This window comes from Zootoca vivipara, chromosome 5 (genome assembly GCF_965207765.1).
Source record: "Zootoca vivipara chromosome 5, rZooViv2.hap1.1, whole genome shotgun sequence".
Classification (NCBI taxonomy): Eukaryota; Metazoa; Chordata; class Lepidosauria; order Squamata; family Lacertidae; genus Zootoca; species Zootoca vivipara.
The window spans coordinates 20,908,411-20,926,839 of record NC_142588.1 but is presented as its reverse complement, the minus strand read 5'-3'; the positions used below and the strand labels follow the sequence as shown (position 1 = coordinate 20,926,839).

General features: G+C 45.2%; 1 protein-coding gene across 22 annotated transcripts in view; it reads left to right on the top strand.

The window, feature by feature from the left end:
- The first annotated feature begins 141 nt into the window (after positions 1-141).
- Positions 142-18,429, top strand: part of LDB3 (LIM domain binding 3) — a 151,135-nt gene continuing 132,847 nt past the window's right edge. For 20 of the 22 annotated variants that reach the window (XM_035137320.3, XM_088670176.1, XM_088670169.1 and 17 more), the window contains exon 1: positions 17,413-17,703. In XM_035137320.3, the coding sequence (XP_034993211.2) occupies positions 17,611-17,703 (93 nt within the window). In that variant the 5' untranslated portion in view covers positions 17,413-17,610. Of the gene's footprint in view, positions 663-17,412; positions 17,704-18,429 lie in introns of those variants that run through there. The other 2 variants (XM_060274980.2, XM_060274979.2) reach the window with 2 other exon arrangements.

Here is an 18,429-nt window from a genome sequence, read left to right as displayed (position 1 = left end):
GCGGCTCATCTGCATTCTTATTTGCCATTTGAAAGCAAACAACAGCACAATGTGTCAGTGTTCAGTGGCTGCTTCTATTCATGTAAATAGCTCCATTCTGGCCAACAGAGAGAGCCCTCTGCCGTCTCTTCCCATTCATCCATTATCAGCTGAGCTATTCGTTTTTTATTTACTTTTCAGTTTTGCTGAACCCCCCTTTTCTCCCCTTGCTCTTTTGGCGGAGTTAAAAAGCATCTAATACCGAATGTTTATTTCCCGAAGTAGTAGTGGTACAGTACTTAGAATTTTTGGCTGCCTGGGGAGGAGAAACTAATTTTGCAGTTGTCGTTTTCCCTCTCAGCACGAGAAATGCAGGAAGCTGAATAAGGTCAGGGAAAGAAAGAAAGAAAGAAAGAAAGAAAGAAAGAAAGAAAGAAAGAAAGAAAGAAAGAAAGAAAGAAAGAAAGAAAGAAAGAAAGAAAGAAAGAAAGAAAGAAAGAAAGAAAGACGCAAGTCAGTGGGCAGCTGTAGCTTTAAGGGATCCACCTTAAGGAAATCCACCTCCTCCCGCCGCCGCTCTGGAGTGGGCAGCGTCACCGGGCATGGCAGAGATCAACTAATAAATGTGCAGCTGGAGGAATCGGGAGGAGGCACCACGCGCGGATCTGCAGAGCTGCTCCCAGGTAGAGGCGACCGGCTGGTCTCCAGCTCCTTCCTTGTCACATGTCTAGCTGCACTAACCTTCTTCTATCCCACCTTGCAACCGACTGCATGTTAATCTCTCGGTCGTGGGTTCGAGCCCCACGCTGGGCAAAAAGATTCCAGCCTTGCCGGGGGTTGGACTAGATGACCCCCGGGGATCCCTTCCAACTCTACAATTCTAGGATTGCTCCTCTCCTATCTGAGAGTTGCCCCTCATTTCTCCCCACCCCACACTCCCGGCTCCACGCTCGTTTTCTTTACTGAGGCTGCTGTCCTGTTGTCTGCGTTTCTTGCTTGCGCCTGTTGGGCTATTAATCAGACGGATGTGGCAGATGGGATTTGCTGCAGGCCGTTTGCTCACTAATCACACCGGATCAGCCTTTTCTTTATTATTATTCCTCCTCTGCTACCCCACCTTTCTGGTTTGCAAACCACAAGAGTGACCCGCCACCCAGCCAGGGCTGCTAATACAGCCCAGAATCCACCGGCTTCTTCCACCGCATGGCTCCCATATCCAAAGTCACATTATATATTTCTCATTCTCTCCCCCACCTTCCTTCTCCTTTACCCCTCACATAAGGTGCTGGTTAAAAGACATGGGAGCAAAAAGGCTCAGGCCAGTCTCTTGGGGCTTGTCAAACCAGTAATGTATGTAGTTTCCTTTATTTTTTTAAGTTGAAAGCCCTTGTTCAGTTCAGATTAAAATAAGGATTGCAATATTCTGTAGAAAAGCACTCTGAAACTATTGATGACTCAGCATGGCCTTTGTGACTGGACAGTTAGATGACACACAGAAAACCTGCATATATTTACTCAGATATCCAGCCTGCCAGTGAGGCTTACTCCGAAGTAAGTGTGCACACAATTGCCATTTTAAAACACTTTTAAACAATTAATTGTGCTGCATTGGTTTCTTTGCAGTTCAGCCAGATGATTTGTTTGCCCCCCCCCCTGTCACACCTCAAATTTCAAAGTTCAAACAATACGCTTAATAGACATCTCAGCAGAACTGGTGCTCAAACTGAGAAGTAGGATATTGACAGTAGTTCTACAGATTTACTTCTAAACTTTCAAGTTCACCTCTAGCTGACAACTCTTGATTCTCAGAGTAATGTCCTCTTGCTGTAATAAGGGTTTCATTCAAAACAAAAAAGTTTGCATGAAGCTTCACACAAAAGGAGAATAAATACTAAACATTTCACACTCAGTTACATCTCTTTTCTGGATATTTGAATTACCATTCTATTTTATTTACTTACATAAAAAGTTATAGTCACCTTTCTAATACACTTTTGTTACACGGGGCAGATTACAGCAATTAAAACCGTAATTTAAGAGCCACAAATTAAATACTGTATATAACAGCAATAAGAGGGAACTTGACTAGAAGAACATCAGACTCTTGTCTGAAAAGGCCCTCCCTGCTAGATAATAATGAGTATGGGAAGAAGAGGTCTCTCTGGAATCTTGGACCCAAGTCCTTTAGGGATTTACAGGTAAAGAAAAACCACTCCAAATTTTGCCTGGAAACAAATGGCAAACCATGCAGCTGTTGTAGGTCAGATGTAATGTGATCCTATGGGCAAGTGCCCATGAACATCCTTGCTGCTGTATTCTGAGAGTTTTGAAGCCTCTTCAAAGGTTGGTCCATGGCAGTGACCAAGTCACCTCCTGGCAAATAGAAGGGGAAGAAATGGAGGCAGTGAGGAATTTTACTTTCTTGGGCTCCATGATCACTGCAGATGGTGACAGCAGTCACAAAATTAAAAGATTCCTGCTCCTTGGGAGGAATGCAATGTCAAACCTAGACAGCATCTTAAAAAGCAGAGACATCACCTTGCTGACAAAGGTCCGTATAGTTAAAGCTATGGTTTTCCCAGTAGTGATGTATGGAAGTGAGAGCTGGACCATAAAGAAGGCTGATCGCCAAAGAATTGAGGCTGCATGGACTGCAAGAAGATCAAACCTATCCATTCTTAAGGAAATCAGCCCTGAGTGCTCACTGGAAGGACAGATCGTGAAGCTGAGGATCCAATACTTTGGCCACCTCATGAGAAGAGAAGAATCCTTGGAAAAGACCCTGATGTTGGGAAAGATTGAGGGCACTAGGAGAAGGGGACGACAGAGGAGGAGATGGTTGGACAGTGTTCTTGAAGCTAAGAACATGAGTTTGACCAAACTGCGGGAGGCAGTGGAAGACAGGATTGCCTGGCGTGCTATGGTCCATGGAGTCACGAAGAGTTGGTCACGACTAAACGACAACAAAGGTTGGTCCATGACAGTGACCAAGTCCAGCTACAACTAGGACATGCCTGTTTCCGTGACCAGATCTGACTTCAACAGTAACAGCCTGCACACCAGTCAAAGCTGGGCTGAGACACTCTTGACCAGGCTTCCTCAACCTCGGCCCTCCAGATGTTTTTGGCCTACAACTCCCATGATCCCTAGCTAGCAGGACCGGTGGTCAGGGATGATGGGAATTCTAGTCTCAAAACATCTGGAGGGCCGAGGTTGAGGAAGCCTACTCTTGACCATTGGCACATGGGCACCTAGGAGCGAGGCTGAATCCAGGAATACCAACAACCCATGGACCTGATTCGTCAGGGGGAATACCACCCCATCGAGAACTGGTTGGATCCCTGTTCTAGAGTCCAGCATTTTCCTGAGCTATAGCACCCTTGTCTTGTTTTGGTTAGGGATGTGGGTGGCGCTGTGGGTTAAACCACAGAGCTTAGGGCTTGCTGATCAGAAGGTCGACGGTTCAGATCCCTGTGACGGGGTGAGCTCCCGTTGCTCGGTCCCAGCTTCTGCCCACCTAGCAGTTCGAAAGCAGGTCAAAGTGCAAGTAGATAAATAGGTACCACAGCGGGAAGGTAAACGGCGTTTCTGTGTGCTGCTCTGGTTCGCCAGAAGTGGCTTAGTCATGCTGGCCACATGACCTGGAAGGTGTACGCTGGCTCCCTCGGCCAATAAAGCGAGATGAGCATGCAACTCCAGAGTCGGTCACGACTGGACCTAATGGTCAGGGGTCCTTTTACCTTTACCTTTTTTGGTTAATTCTCAGTTTATTAGCCCTTACCCAGCCCATGTAACTAATTGCACATAAATAATAAAATTGTGATGATGGTGGTGATTAAGCCAACAGCTTCCTTGGTATTAAAGGTAAAGGAGCTGCAGGTCTTCAGCATGCTGATAACAATGCACTCTGGATCCTGAGACAATCTCTCCCAGTTGCCCCTGGGGTGAGCCACCTGCAATCCTAAATCTACATTTGGTCCTTAGCATAATTTCAGAAGCCCTCTGCAAGTCCTCGGTCCAGGCCTCTGGCAAGAGCAGTAGGTCCCTTCCCCCAGCAGCCAGCTGGCTGGGGAAGGTTAAGGCAAGAGAGAAAAGAGTTGGCTTTCGGATCCACCCACTTAACCCCCCCCCCTGCCCTCACCTGCAGAGGAAATGTAGTCATCAGCAGGTGGTTGGTGGCATCAAGTGCCTCTGAAAGGTATATAGCTCAGGTGCAGGGAACCTTTAGCAATGCAGGTGGTGTTGAACTATACCATGGGTAGGCCAACTAAGGCCTGGGGGGCCGAATCCGGCCCAATCGCCTTCTAAATCCGGCCCATGGGTGGTCCGGGAATCAGTGTATTTTTACATGAGTAGAAGGTGTGCTTTTATTTAAAATGCATCTCTGGGTTATTTGTGGGGCATAGGAATTCGTTCACCCCCCCAAATATAGTCCAACCCCCCCAAAAGGTCTGAGGGACAGTGGACCGGCTCCCTGCTGAAAACGTTTGCTGACCCCTGAACTATACAGTACAAGCCATGAATAAGTTACTCTCACACTATTCTTCTCAGGCTTAGTAACAAAACAAAACAAAAAGCTTCTCTTATGGCACATTGGAGCAACCAGCCCAACCCACCCTTGCCTCTTTAGTAGCTGAGTTACATGCTGGCACCGTGTAGAAATGCTTTCCAGTTTTTTGTGGCGCTAACGAGTCTCAATTTAGCAGCCTAAAACTGCTGACCTCTTAAACAGCTGCTGTTGGACTTTATTTATTCCGAGGAAAATGTTTTGTTTTCACATGGTCAGCTTTGCTCTGAAATCCAAAATTCAACAGGCAAAAGTGGGGTGGTGGTGGTGTTTGTGTTGGTGGTGGGGGTGTCTATCAAGGGAGGGTGCCTATATTACAGGCCTAAACTGGCTTGGCAGTTCCTCTGTAGCCCCAGAGAACCCTGGGAACTGTAGTCTCTGGGGATGAGCTCTAACAAAATTCCCAGCAGCCTTGCCAAACTAGAGCCAGGATTCTTTGAAGAATTATGAAGAATTAAGCAGTTACATAAGTGGTGTGTGTGTATGTGTGTGTGTGTGTGTGTGTGAAAGAGAGAGAGAGGTGGATATGCCTTGTATTGGCAACTTTTGGCCGTCCAGATGTTGAACTACAGCTCCCATAATTTCAGGCCATTGCCCATGCTTGATGAGGCTGATGGGAGTTGCAGTTCAGCAGCAACTAGCAGTCCAGATGTTCCCCACACCTGAGTTATAAAATTGTAGGGTTCAATTCTATGGTCTCTGGGAAGGTGTCCCAGGGAGCAGAGGTTTTTTTGTTTTTTTTTTGCAGAGCTCAGTCTCCATTGATAGTGGGAAGTTCCCTTTCGGACGCCTCCTGCTTGTCTCTGTGGTCAGATCCATTGCTGTTGCTACTCTGTTGTTGGTGATCTGGTGGAGAAAGTAAAAAGGTGGTATTCTGAGTTCATGTTGGTGGTGGACCCAAAACCCTCCTACTTCCATGGCAATGGGAAGAAATGGACATGGACCTTGGGACCAATGTACTATTTCCCCTCTCAGTGGGAGGAAAAGGGCTGCTGGGATAGCTCAGCTGGAAAAGCATGAAACTCTTAATCTCAGGGTTGTGGGTTTGAGCCCCATGTTGGGCAAAAGATACCTGCACTGCAAGAGGTTGGATTAGATGACCCTTGAGGTGCCTTCCAACTCTTAAAGTCTATGAGTCTGGCAGGGCTTTGGAGCTGGTGGTTCATCTCCCATAGGATGGCCTTTCCTCCACATGCCCACCTCCACATGCCCATCTGCATTTAGCCTCCAGCTGCTTATAATAATAATAATAAATCCAAATAAATATCCATAAAAACCAGCTCAAGGAAAAAAATCATTGAAACAAAATCTAATAAATAGTTGCACTCTGTGGTTGAACTACTAAAAATAAGTGACCTGAAGACTCGTGGGAACATAATTGTGTTTGACTTTTAAAAGCAAAAATCCCTAACTTTATCTCCATCAGGGATACTTGCATTTCTGCTCTTTTTGTAAATAGCAGCGTGTTGGTCTAACTTGGGCTGTTCTTAGTGGGTGGCAGCTCTTCAGCCACATCCCTTAGATTACACATCTTCAATCTTTTTGCACCCAGGACCTGCCTCTAACGCCAGCCTGCAGCACAGGAACCAGTTTTAATTTTGCAACATGTATGTCTGTTTCTCTTAAGAACTATGGCAAACAGTGGGGCTGGGCGATATCTAGTTTTCAGCGTCAGAGACCAACTACGTTTCTCATTGGTATGAACTTAGTTGGTCTCTAAGGTGCTACTGGAAGGATTTTTTTGTATTTTATTTTTATTTTGTTTTGACCGCAGACCAACACGGCCCCTACCTTTAACTAGTTTTCAACGTTGTCATATATCACAATGTCTGAAATAAGGATGGAACTATGGAGAGGCGTTGGTTGGCTTCACAGCTTTTCCCACATTGTGATTTTTGCATAGCACACAGACACACACATCATGATTTGAGGGGTTTAAATATGGACTCCAAACCGGTTTTGGACGATATATCACTGCATCGCCCAGCCCTGGTGAAGGGGCAAAGGAAGGCAGCACACCTCTGTTCTCTTCTCTATGCGTCAGCTTTTCTGCTCCACCTGGCACCAATAGGAGGGTGTGGTGGGGAGAAGTTCTGATCATGGTTGAGAGTTGGGAGACAAGGGTTACACCTCACCTCCTTATATGCTGTAGTCCCTAATTCATAGGATCTGCCTTACACTGAGTCCGACCATTGCACCATTTAGCTCAGGATTGTCAATGATGACCAGAAGCAGCCTCCAGGGTTTGGGGCAGGGGACTCCTGCCACCCCCTAGTCCTACCTGGGGAAGCCAGGTGTTATGTACTAAGCTTGGATCCTAGAACAATAGGCAGGTAGGATCGTAGAATGCAACAACTGATTGGCCTGCAGGAGAAGACCAATCAGGCTCCAGGAGGGAAGCAGAATCAGCCAATCAAACGGGACTAATTGTGTAAATAATGTACAGTATATAAAAGCCTGAGGTTTTTTTTTGGGGGGGGGTTTCAATCACTTTTTTACCAGCTGCAATAAAGAGCATGAAATCACTGCAGGGCTCCAAGCATATTTCACCAGGGATTGCTTGCAAAACAGATGCCCTCCCTCTGAGCTATTACCATTCGCCTCCCAGCATTCAAAGTTGACCCCCGCCCACTCTCCTTTACTATTTCTTAAAGAACCTTATGTGACCCTGCAGGTGACACGTTTACTGCCCCTGCAGTGTAGTCAAGCCTGAAGCATCTGGGGCATCTAATGGGGGAGCAAAGGTCATCTCTCCTTGCCTCGTTTCACCCTTAATTGCACAGTAGCCGGGTCTGCCGGGAAGAAATAACCTGTGACTCTCCTGTGCTTTGGCCAAAAGTGTTGGGGTGACTGGGCACTTAGCTCTTAAGGTTCCAGGTTAACTTTCTAAAACGTTAAAAGGTACTTGGGAAATTTAAATGAAGCTTCTTCGACTACTTCTATTTTGCTTTCCCTCGGTTTGCCTTTACTAATGCCGCTGCCCCAGTGTACCTTTGGAAACACCTCCTCTCCTTCCTTTCCTCCCTCCCTCTGTGCACACCCTCTAAACTGGCTATATGCCTGGACTGGGTGATTGCATTTCTTCCTCTTTGTATCATTGTAAGTGCTAACATGTCTACGTGCTGCCAAAGAGCAAGAGGAGATCAGAAGCTGCTGGTACAAGTTGTTTAGCTCGATGGCCTGTCCACCTTTCACTCGGGTCAAAGGAAATTTCATCCTTTCAGTTTCATCATCTTGCGGTTCCCCTTCTAACAACCGCGGGATTGGACTCTGAATCATTTCTTGTATCACTGCTAGCTCCCATTTGAAATCCAGTGTAAACTGATGCACTGCTATGACTTCCTGCCAGGCAGTGATCTAATGGGACAATGTAAGGACCCAAAGCCATCACCATTGTCAAGCTGCATTTAAATTTTTATGGATGGGTTCTTGGCTGAAAAGGCCTTGCTTTTTAAAATACCTGGCAAAAGCTTTTGATCTCATGACAAGCTCAGTAATGATGTCCTATTTGTATCTGTCAAACGGCATTAAAGGATTAGGGTACCCTTGTTCTTGTCACCGCATCTGGTCCTTTTGATTATTTTGCATTTGAAAGAAATAAGCTTATATTTGTGACCTAGAGTATCTGTGGCAGATCTAGTGTTATTGCCCCTATAAAAGATCATGGCTTCAGAAGTAAGCTAAGCAATAAACCTCCCGGAAACAGGATTCTTGTTTCCATTTAAAAACATATCTATGGATAAAGCAAGAGAACTCTGTGTAACCAGACAGTGTGTACACCTTTCCATTTCTCTTTATGTTCCCATAAATCTGACATATCTTTCAAAATGAAGCGCCTAATATTATGAAGAAAAGTATGTAATGAAATTGGTAGACTTCTAACATAGTTTATGCAGCCAGAACACAGCACAACTCAGTTCCGGCACCTCTCAGGTAGAGGTAGAGTTTACCAATGAGCATTAAATTTTGACCAGGTCAGGGTGTAGCTTCTGTGGATGAGTGAGGGCTGTATGAACTTATGAGCTGTATGGTGATTGTTTGTTTGTTAAAGGAAATCTTTGGATCCTAACTTTCCTTCCATGAATAGAATAGAGCTCACATTTGTGGGATGGAGATTTTCCACCTCCTCCTTCCCTCTGCAGTCCTGTGCACCTCTTTATAAAAAATTCTGCCACTGAGGGAGATTGGGTGTGGGAGCCTCATGATATGGCGTAGGGGCTGCTGATGGAGGAATGAGCTGGTCAAGAAGGTATTTGCATTCAGCAAGTTGCTCTGGGAAGCCTTGCATTTAATACACATATGAAGTGTTGTTTCAGAGGTGCTTTCCCAGATATGCTCTCTTCAAATTACAGTGGTACCTCGGTTTATGAACACAATTGGTTCCGGAAGTCTGTTCATAAACTGAAGCGTTCATAAACTGAAGTGAACTTTCCCATTGAAAGTAATGGAAAGTGGATTAATCCGTTCCAGATGGGTCCACAGAGTACTCAACCTGAAGCGTACTTAACCCGAAACATGGGTGTAATTGGTTCCGGAAGTCTGTTCATAAACTGAAGCGTTCATAAACTGAAGCGAATTTTCCCATTGAAAGTAATGGAAAGTGAATTAATCCGTTCCAGATGGGTGCGCAGCGTTCGTAAACCAAAAATTCGTAAACCGAGGTGTTCATAAACCAAGGTACTACTGTATAGTGACATTTTAAAGACTGCCTGCCAAACCCTTAAACCCCTCACATCCTTGAAAACAAAAACCTAATAGCCAGCAGCGCTGGCAGTAGGGGACACACCTTAAAATGGAGACTGTGTGTTGTCTAATGACGGCGCGGTGATCCAGGCTGATGATGGGACACCCTCACAAATTACCAGGACATGTGATGCATGGTGACATCTGCTGGGACAACAATGCCCCCAGTTGCAGAGCCAAAGTTAACCCTGACCAAGAGGGAAAGCAAGGTGACAGGAGGCGTTGCCATGATGAAAGAGATACCGTGTTTCTCACAAAATAAGACGTGCCTATAAAATAAGCCATGGCACGATTTTCTCGAGGCAATAAAATATAAGACATACCCCAAAAATAAGCCATACTGGGGTACACCGCGACAGTGGTGGGCGAGAGCCGCAGCACACGCCACGCCGAGCCCCGACTGAGCGGGACCCGGCAAGGGCAGCAGCGCATGACGCGCCGAGCCCCGACCCAGCGGGAGCCGGCATGGGCAGCAGTTGCAAAACTCTCTGAAAGCTTAATACTTAATTTAAAAAAAAGACATCCCCTGAAAATAAGCTGTGGTGTGTTTTTTTGGAGGAAAAATAAATATAAGACGGTGTCTTATTTTAGGAGAAACACGGTACTTCCTCTCTTGCCAGGAAACCTGGGATGTGTGGTCTTTGTAACCTGTAGTAGCTGGCTTTTCATAAGGCAGCCAGTCAAGGAGTATCAAGCCCAAAGCTGTTAGTAACTACAGAAAGTGATGTGAGGGGTGGCTGTGGCATTTGCTCCCTGCCACACCATTCTTGCTGCAGAACAAAGAGCTAAGTGGGGCACTTGACGCCTTGTCACAGGGAATCTCCATCAGAAACACTTCTGGTTTCTGGAAGTCCTACAACTGGTAGAGCAGGACCAGCCGGGGACGTTTTGCTGCCTGGTGTGGAACAGCAAATGGCATGCCACCACAGAGACACACAGAGTTAAGTATCTCAGGCTGGTAAAGTTATTGTGACACCTGAGGTAGAACACCTCACAAGTGCCTCTCTCCCTCCCCGGCAGTAAAAATACAACAATAATGAACCCAGTGACTTAACAACTTTTTGCCTTTGCATGACACCCGGAATCAGCTGGCCTAAGGTGGCTTTAGGTCTATGTGAGCTTTCAAAAAAAGAAAACGAAAGCTGAAATTGTTAGGAAGCTAAAATTTACTCCTGACACCAAATCCTCCTCCTGCCTTTCTGATGAAGTTATCAACGATTCAGGATTGCAATACCTCAAGGACCGCCTCTGTCCATATGAACCTACCCAGACCCTGATATCATCTTCTGAGCCCCTTCTTTGTGTACCTTCTCGACAAGAGATCCAGAAGGTGGCATAATGAGAACAGGCCTTCTCTGTGGTGGCTCCCTGTCTGTGGAATGCTCTCCCCAGAAAAGTTCGCCTGGCGCCTTCATTATATACCTTTAGGCACCAGGCAAAAACGTTCCTCTTTAACCAGGCCTTTGGCTAATTGACATCTGATGCCCTTTAACAATGTAGGTTTTTGGGGGGGGGCGTTATTGAGTTGTTTTTGTTTTCATTATGTCTTTTGTGTTTTTATATTGCGATTTTTGTTGTAACCACCCTGAGACCTGCAGGTATAAAGCATACATTATTATTATTAATAATAATAACAACAACTAATAATAATCTCTCTTACGCTGCCACCACCATTCCTGCTAATAATCTATTCATACTAGTACTATGCCTTATAATTCAGCTGTAAAACGTCCTTAGGAGAGCGATGACTAACGTGAGCAGAGGTACGACGACAACTCCCTATCCTGTTTCATTATGAATTGTTTCCAGCATGGCAACGGATTTGACATTAGTTGTCGAAGCATGATGGTGTTCCTATTCTGAGCCACTACCTTGAGGTGTTCGTTCCTTCCCTCGCATGCCGGGCATATAATTGGGACGGTGCTGCTGTTCGCATTCTAGCAACATCTCCCTTCATTGGACTGTTTTTAGCAATCAACTAAAGGGCAGAATTCACTGGGGCTTTGTGAACTTTGGTCATTTTGGTATCTATCTTTGAGAGAGAATCTCATCCTGTTCCCTGAAATGATTTCAACAAATACTGCTTCCAAAGCCTTTGACCTTCTTTTTCTGGCTCAGTGTCCTTGCTATTTGAAGGGAGAGCGACTGTTCCTTTGTTTAAGGGAAATGTGAAACTGAAGTCTGTAGAGATAGGGTCATCTTCGAAGAACTAGAACTCCACCTTGTGGGACAGAGTGAGCTTCCAGGTACCTACATACTTTTGGAAGGCTACTTGCATCTCTGATGCAAACTCACCCAACAGTGGCCTTGGGCAAGACTCTTGTCTCTCAGTCCAAAGGTCTGCAGTATTCCTGTTCCCTTATATAGCATCGAGAACATGCCTAGCGCTTCACAGAGCACCATCAAAGCAAAACAAAAACAATCCCTGGCAGATTCCTCCTTCACCTGCAAAGATTACAGCTAAAATTATTTTAGCTAAAATGCACGGAAGAGAACATGAAGAAGAAGAAGAAGAAGAAGAAGAAGAAGAAGAAGAAGAAGAAGAAGAAGAAGAAGAAGAAGAAGAAGAAGAAGAAGAAGAAATTGTTGCTCAATCATGATTTATCTCTAGTAAATAATTAGCTTTTGAGTTTATTGGGAATCTGATGGTGTTGAAAGGACAACAGTTCAAACAATGGTGGACCACGAGACGCATTTCATCAACTACAGTTCAGAATCCATTTTAGGACTTGCTCAATGGCACTGTTCTGAATTATTTAAAATATTTTGATATGGCTATTCATAAGGAAATCAGAGCTGTTCACGGCAATAATAAAACCATGCAGTAAAAAACAATATAAAATTTGAAATTAGAGATAAACTATTATAGCAGGATATTTTCTTAATTGCCAGTACAGGCGGTGACCATTTTGCATGAGGGTTCTGTTCCCAAGTCCCTGCGCATATCGGCAGAGCATGCATAAGCGCCCCCTGCCCCATTATGCCCTGTCCCCATTCTGCATCAGTGATTGCGTGTCAATTGGATGTGCCTAAAATGGTCGCTGCCTGTATACACTTGGAAGCATAGAAAAGTTTTAAAGCTTGAAGCAGAAGGTGCCTGCTGAATCTCTGTTGGCAGAGCATTCCATAGGACTGGGCCAATAAAACCAAATGTTCTGTTTCTTCTTAAGAGATGAGCTTCACCAACTCAGGGGATAACCAGCTACACACCTACAGATCTCAGTAATCCAGCTGGGATACAAGTGTTCAGGCCAGGCATCCCCAAACTCAGCCCTCCAGATGTTTTGGGACTACAACTCCCATCATCCCTAGCTAACAAGACCAGTGGTCTGGGATGATGGGAATTATAGTCCCCAAACATCTGGAGAGCCGAGTTTGGTGATGTCTGGTTCAGGCAGTCACTAACATACCCTGGATCTAAACTGCAGCCCCACATAGAGAGCATTGCAGTAATCTAGTCTCAAGATTACCAGTTAATGGACAGCAGTGGTCAGGCTATCCCTAGCTCCATGAACAGCCATAGCTGGTGAGCCAGATGGAGCTGGCAAAAGGTACTCCTAGTAACAGAGGACACTTGGGTCTATAGCGACACACTTGCTCCTTCAGAGGGAGTGCGACCCCATGCTGAACAAGTAACCTGCATATATATTGGACATGAGAACTACGCATCCATAGAGCCTCTATCTCCCCCAGGATTCAAACACAGGGTGGTCTACACACAGGGGGGGAAACACTATAAATAAGTCAGAAATTAGATTGTTATGACAAAAGGAAGAAAACCCCTATGGAAAATTGTGTTTAAAAAATTCCTGCTCTCTGGCGCCATCTGGTGTTGCATGTTTATAGTGCATTCAAATCATTGTTTCTTTACTAATGTAGCTGAGTCCCCATCCACCACTGCGTTCAGCCACTGATCCAGAGCTTTCACAACCTCTCCTGGTTCATATGTTAGTAGAGATGTGCTTCATCAGCATATTGATGAAAGCCTTGATCTAAAACTCGCAATGAGTACTTCCCCAGTGATATTCTCTGCGTACAGCCTGAAGATATGAATGGAATGACCTTAAGACAGTGCTTTCAATACCCATCCCACTGTGCTGACCTAGGAGGATACCTATAATGTGATCAATGGTATTGAAAGTTGCTGAGAGATCAAGAAGAAGTAACTAGGTCATCTCTCTCACCATAAAGATCAACTATCAGGGCAAGCAAGGCAGATTCAGTTCCAAAACCAACTATAAACCCAGATTGTAGTGGATCCAATTAAACAGTCTCATCCAGGAATACCTACGGTTGCTCCACAACCATCCTCTCTCCACCAGGTTTGTTAAGAAAGGAGTGTTGGCGATTTGCAATTGGTTTATAGTTATTATGCACCACTGAGTCTCTTGGGCTTTCCGATCGGAAGGTTGGCAGTTCGAATCCCTGCGACGGGGTGAGCTCCCGTTGCTCTGCCCCAGCTCCTGCCAACGTAGCAGTTCAAAAGCATGCCTGCGCAAGTAGATAAATAGGCACCACTGTGGCAGGAAGGTAAACAGTGTTTCCGTGCGCTCTGGTGTCCATCACGGTGTTCCATTGTGCCAGAAGCAGTTTAGTCATGCTGGCCACATGACCCAGAAGACTGTCTGTGGACAAACGGCAGCTCCCTCAGCCAAAAAGCAAGATGAGCGTCGCAACCCCATAGTTGCCTTTGACTGGATTTAACCATCCAGGGGTCCTTTACCTTTTACCTATTATGCACCATTGGGTCTAGAGTAGGCTTCTACAGAAGTGGATACACAACTGCCTCTTTAAGGAACGGCTTAGGGAGCTGGGTATGTTTAGCCTGGAAAAGAGAAGGTTAAGGGGTGATATGATAGCCATGTTCAAATATATAAAAGGATGTCTTATAGAAGAGGGTGAAAGGTTGTTTTCTGCTGCTCCAGAGAAGTGGACATGGAGCAATGGATTCAAGCTACAATAAAGAAGATTCCACCTAAACATTAGGAAGAACTTCCTGACAGTAAGAGCTGTTCAACAGTGGAATTTGCTGCCAAGGAGTGTGGTGGAGTCTCCTTCTTTGGAGATCTTTAAGCAGATGCTTGATAGGCATATGTCAAGAATGCTTTGATGGTGTTTCCTGCTTAGCAGGGGGTTGGACTGGATGGCCCTTGTGGTCTCTTCCAACTCTATGATTCTATGATTCTAGGGGAAAGGGTAACACGTTATGATGCCAAGTTGTTGTTTTTTTAACCAGCCAACCCACTCCATATAGCTCTAATAGACAAGGATCTAAAGAGCAGGGTATGGCAGGAAAGAAGTCTTAACTTTTTTGCAGCTGCTCAGAGTGGTCTATTGGGAATTGTTCTGTGTAATGAAGCCCTGTTACATCAAGGCCTGTAGGGAGTTAAAGAGAACTGTTTAGTAGTCTTGTGTGACAGGTTTGCAAAAACACACTGCAGATTTATTTTTTTATTTTTTTAAGAGGGATGATAGCTGTGTTGTTTGTCCCGTATGAAAAATACCAAAATCTATTTTAGGCAATAACTATTAAAGGTAAAGGGACCCCTGACCATTAGGTCCGGTCGTGACCGACTCTGGGGTTGCATTATTGGCCGAGGGAGCCGGCATACAGCTTCTAGGTCATGTGGCCAGCATGACAAAGCCGCTTCTCGCGAACCAGAGCAGCACACGGAAACACAGTTTACCTTCCCGCTGTAGCGGTACCTATTTATCTACTTGCACTTTGACGTGCTTTCGAACTGCTAGGTTGGCAGGAGCTGGGACCGAGCAACGGGAGCTCACCCCATCGCGGGGATTCGAACCGCTGACCTTCTGATCGGCAAGCCCTAAGCTCTGTGGTTTAACCCACAGCGCCACCCGCGTCCTGCAATACCTCTATTAGCCCAACCCAAATTTCACAAAATTGTGTGCAAGCTTTCTAGTTGTACAGAACTCTTCCTAAGGCTGGATTATCATTACTGTATTTAAATGGAAGAGTCTTAAAATGGAGGAGGCAGCAAACATGCAAATGAGGTATCAGATTGCACCAAGACATGTTGGGAAGGTGAAAAATCGGGGCTGAGCATGGAGCAGCTTCTAATAGCCAATTCCTCCTGCTGCCATGGAGGGGAAGGAGGGAGGAAGCAGCCCCTGGCAGCTTCAGGTCATTGGAGCCACATTCCTGGCTCCTCTGATGTCCTGATGTGACACTGGGACGTTGTATGTGCGCCATCATACGCAACACCAGCCCCTGCGCCTCTGAAACATGGCTGACGGGTTGCATTTGGTTTGGTAGTGGGAAGGTTTCTTAGCACTGTTCTATCCCAAGATGCTTTCATCCTGGTGTATTACAGGAGCAAGAAAACCTTCTGTATAAACAAAGGTCACGTCCACACTATAAATTTAAAGCACATTTAAAGGAACTTTAAGGGTGCTGGGGATTTTAGCCCTGTTGTGAGGGGTAAACGATGGCTCCCAGGATTCTTTGGGGGTAAGCCATGTGCTTTAAATTTAGGGTGCAGATGAAAGCCAGTGTGGTGTAGTGGTTAGAGTGTTGGACTTGGGCCTTGGAGACCAGGATTCAGCCATGATACTCACTGAGTGACCTTGGGCCGGCCGTTGATGCTCAGCCTTAATCTACCCTACAGGGTTGCTGTGGGGATTAAATGAAGGGGTGAACCATGTATGCCACCTGGAGCTCCTTAGAGAAAATGTGGGATATAAACACAATAAACATGCAGCCTATGGCCTCTGATGCACGCAGAGTGTGCAACGTGATGGAGGCCTGCTCCATTTTATCCAGTATCTAAGAAGCCTCTGCATGAACATTGAAGAGAAGGAGGCCTTCAAGGAGGGTCAGGTGAGGAAGTTGCCTCAGGCAGCTGATTGAGGCTGTCACAAAAGGGAAGGAAATAGTTATTCAATTTGTTACTGATGGTGGGTTGTTGCTCTTTTTTTTTTTTTACCAGGGATAGGGCCTTGGTCAGGCATCCCCAAACTTTGGCCCTCCAGATGGTTTGGACTACAATTCCCATCATCCCTGACCACTGGTCCTGTTAGCTAGGGATCATGGGAGTTGTAGGCCAAAACATCTGGAGGGCCACAGTTTGGGGGTGCCTGGGCTTGGTGTATTTTTCTGCCTCAGTTGACAAAATGCCTCAACTGACTTAGGGGTTATATCCCTTGGCTTGGAGCAGGGGGACACCACTGGCTGCTTGCCTCAGGTAGCAAAATGTCCTAGGCCGGCCCCGAGGCCAAACTCCTAAGGTTGTGCAGCCTTAACATTTCAAGCACAACATTTCAAGCACAAAACGGGGCGGGGGGCAGTCCCTCTTCCTTCCCCTAGTCGTATGAAAACAGAACCAAACAATGATGCATTTGATGTTCTCCCTCACACACACAGTCACAGAAACACATTTGACATAGGTCAGGGGCTGTACACTAAGGAAGCCTTGAGAACGATGCTATTGACAAGCGAGTATATCAGACAGAGGTTCCTTAGAATGTGGTTGTTTTTAAAGCGGCTGACACGCTTAAAATGATATCCAACAAAAAATAAAAAAGGAGTGGAGGATCTTTGATGATTATATGATAATGAATAAAGTAACCAATTCTTGAAAGCAGATTAGATTTGAACCATGTTGAAATTTAAAAGAAGAGGATATAGAGGTGAAATTTGTGTGTGAAAAAAGACGGATGTATATAAATTACACAGGATATGATTGGAAGATTGTACTTTTTCTTGGTCTTGTTTCTTATTTCTATTTTGTAATTTCCCGCTTCCTCTTTCTTTCTTTCTTTCTTTCTTTCCTCATTTTATCTTTGAAGATGGAATTTTCCTCTGTACTCAACAACGATGCATAACTTCCCCCCCTTTGTATCTATGTCTTCTTTGTAAGGTTTTTAAAATTGAAATAAATAAAAAACATTTTTTAAAAAATGACATCTTCTTCATTATCTTAGAAAAGTGGCTTTGAGTCTGACAAGGGGACCTGAGGAGCCTAGAAAGGTCTGCTAACCTCCCAGGGGGGACTATATTAGACCTCTGAGTCACAGAGGTTTTGCATAGCCGGTGTTTGGTTACAAGCCTTTTATGGGCTCCCTCATCAGGGATATCAGTATCCGCATTATAACTCCTATCTATTCTTAGGTGACACTTCGGCAGGACTGACCAGGCAAGAGACAAAAAAGACCTTTATTTTTCTGCTTTAAATTGAAAGAGAGAGCGCGAGAGAAAAAGAGTATCTCATTTTTTAAAAACCAAAATACCCACCTGTGTCCCCCCCCCCTCCCTCTGTTTCACAGAGCTTCTGGGGTTCCTGGCGTAAAAGAGAGATAAAATGTCTTACAGCGTGACTCTCAACGGACCTGGACCATGGGGGTTCCGACTGCAAGGGGGCAAGGACTTCAATATGCCTCTGACCATCTCCAGAGTAAGTGCTAACAACTCAAAATACCTCTCTGAGTTTTGCTTGGATAAGGAAACAAACCTGCTTGTAATGGTGTGACCTGACCAGGGCAGGCAGAGATATGAGAGAGAGAGAGAGAGATTGTATATTGTTAAATGGGAGGGGGTGTCTATGAAGATAGCATTAAAACAGTGCTACCCCCTCCAAATAATAATAATTGTGTGCTGCATTTGCGCCTTCTCTGGTTCAGAGAAAATATGAACAACCCATGTTAGCAAAACGATGGCAGTGCATTAGTCTACCTTTTAGCAGCCGATCCTCTCTCTTCCTCTCCCCACAAATGTTTCTGTGTGCAAAAGTGTGTCTGAACTGGTGATAAAGGGACTGTGTTTTGCATAACATTGCCCATACTCTGCAAACTAAAAGTCCACATCGACAAGGGTGTGGGTGGAGCTGAGTGTTAGCAAAACCAGATGACTTACCCAGAAAATATAATAACAATCACAGCAAGCTATTAATTTTTGTTCCCTTTGTATCTCATCCTGGTAATGCTTATCTCCTCCTTTCCTGCGTTCAGATAAAATAGTTAAGCTACCAGAATGGTTTGCAATTGTCAGTGCCAGAGAGCGAGCTGAAACGTTTTCAGCATCCGAAAAAGAGACTGGTGTGCTTTTCCAGCAATTTTTTTCAAATTAATAGGATAAGCTTAAATCCAGTCGTGTAGGCCTCTGTGGTGTGAAAAACAAGGCC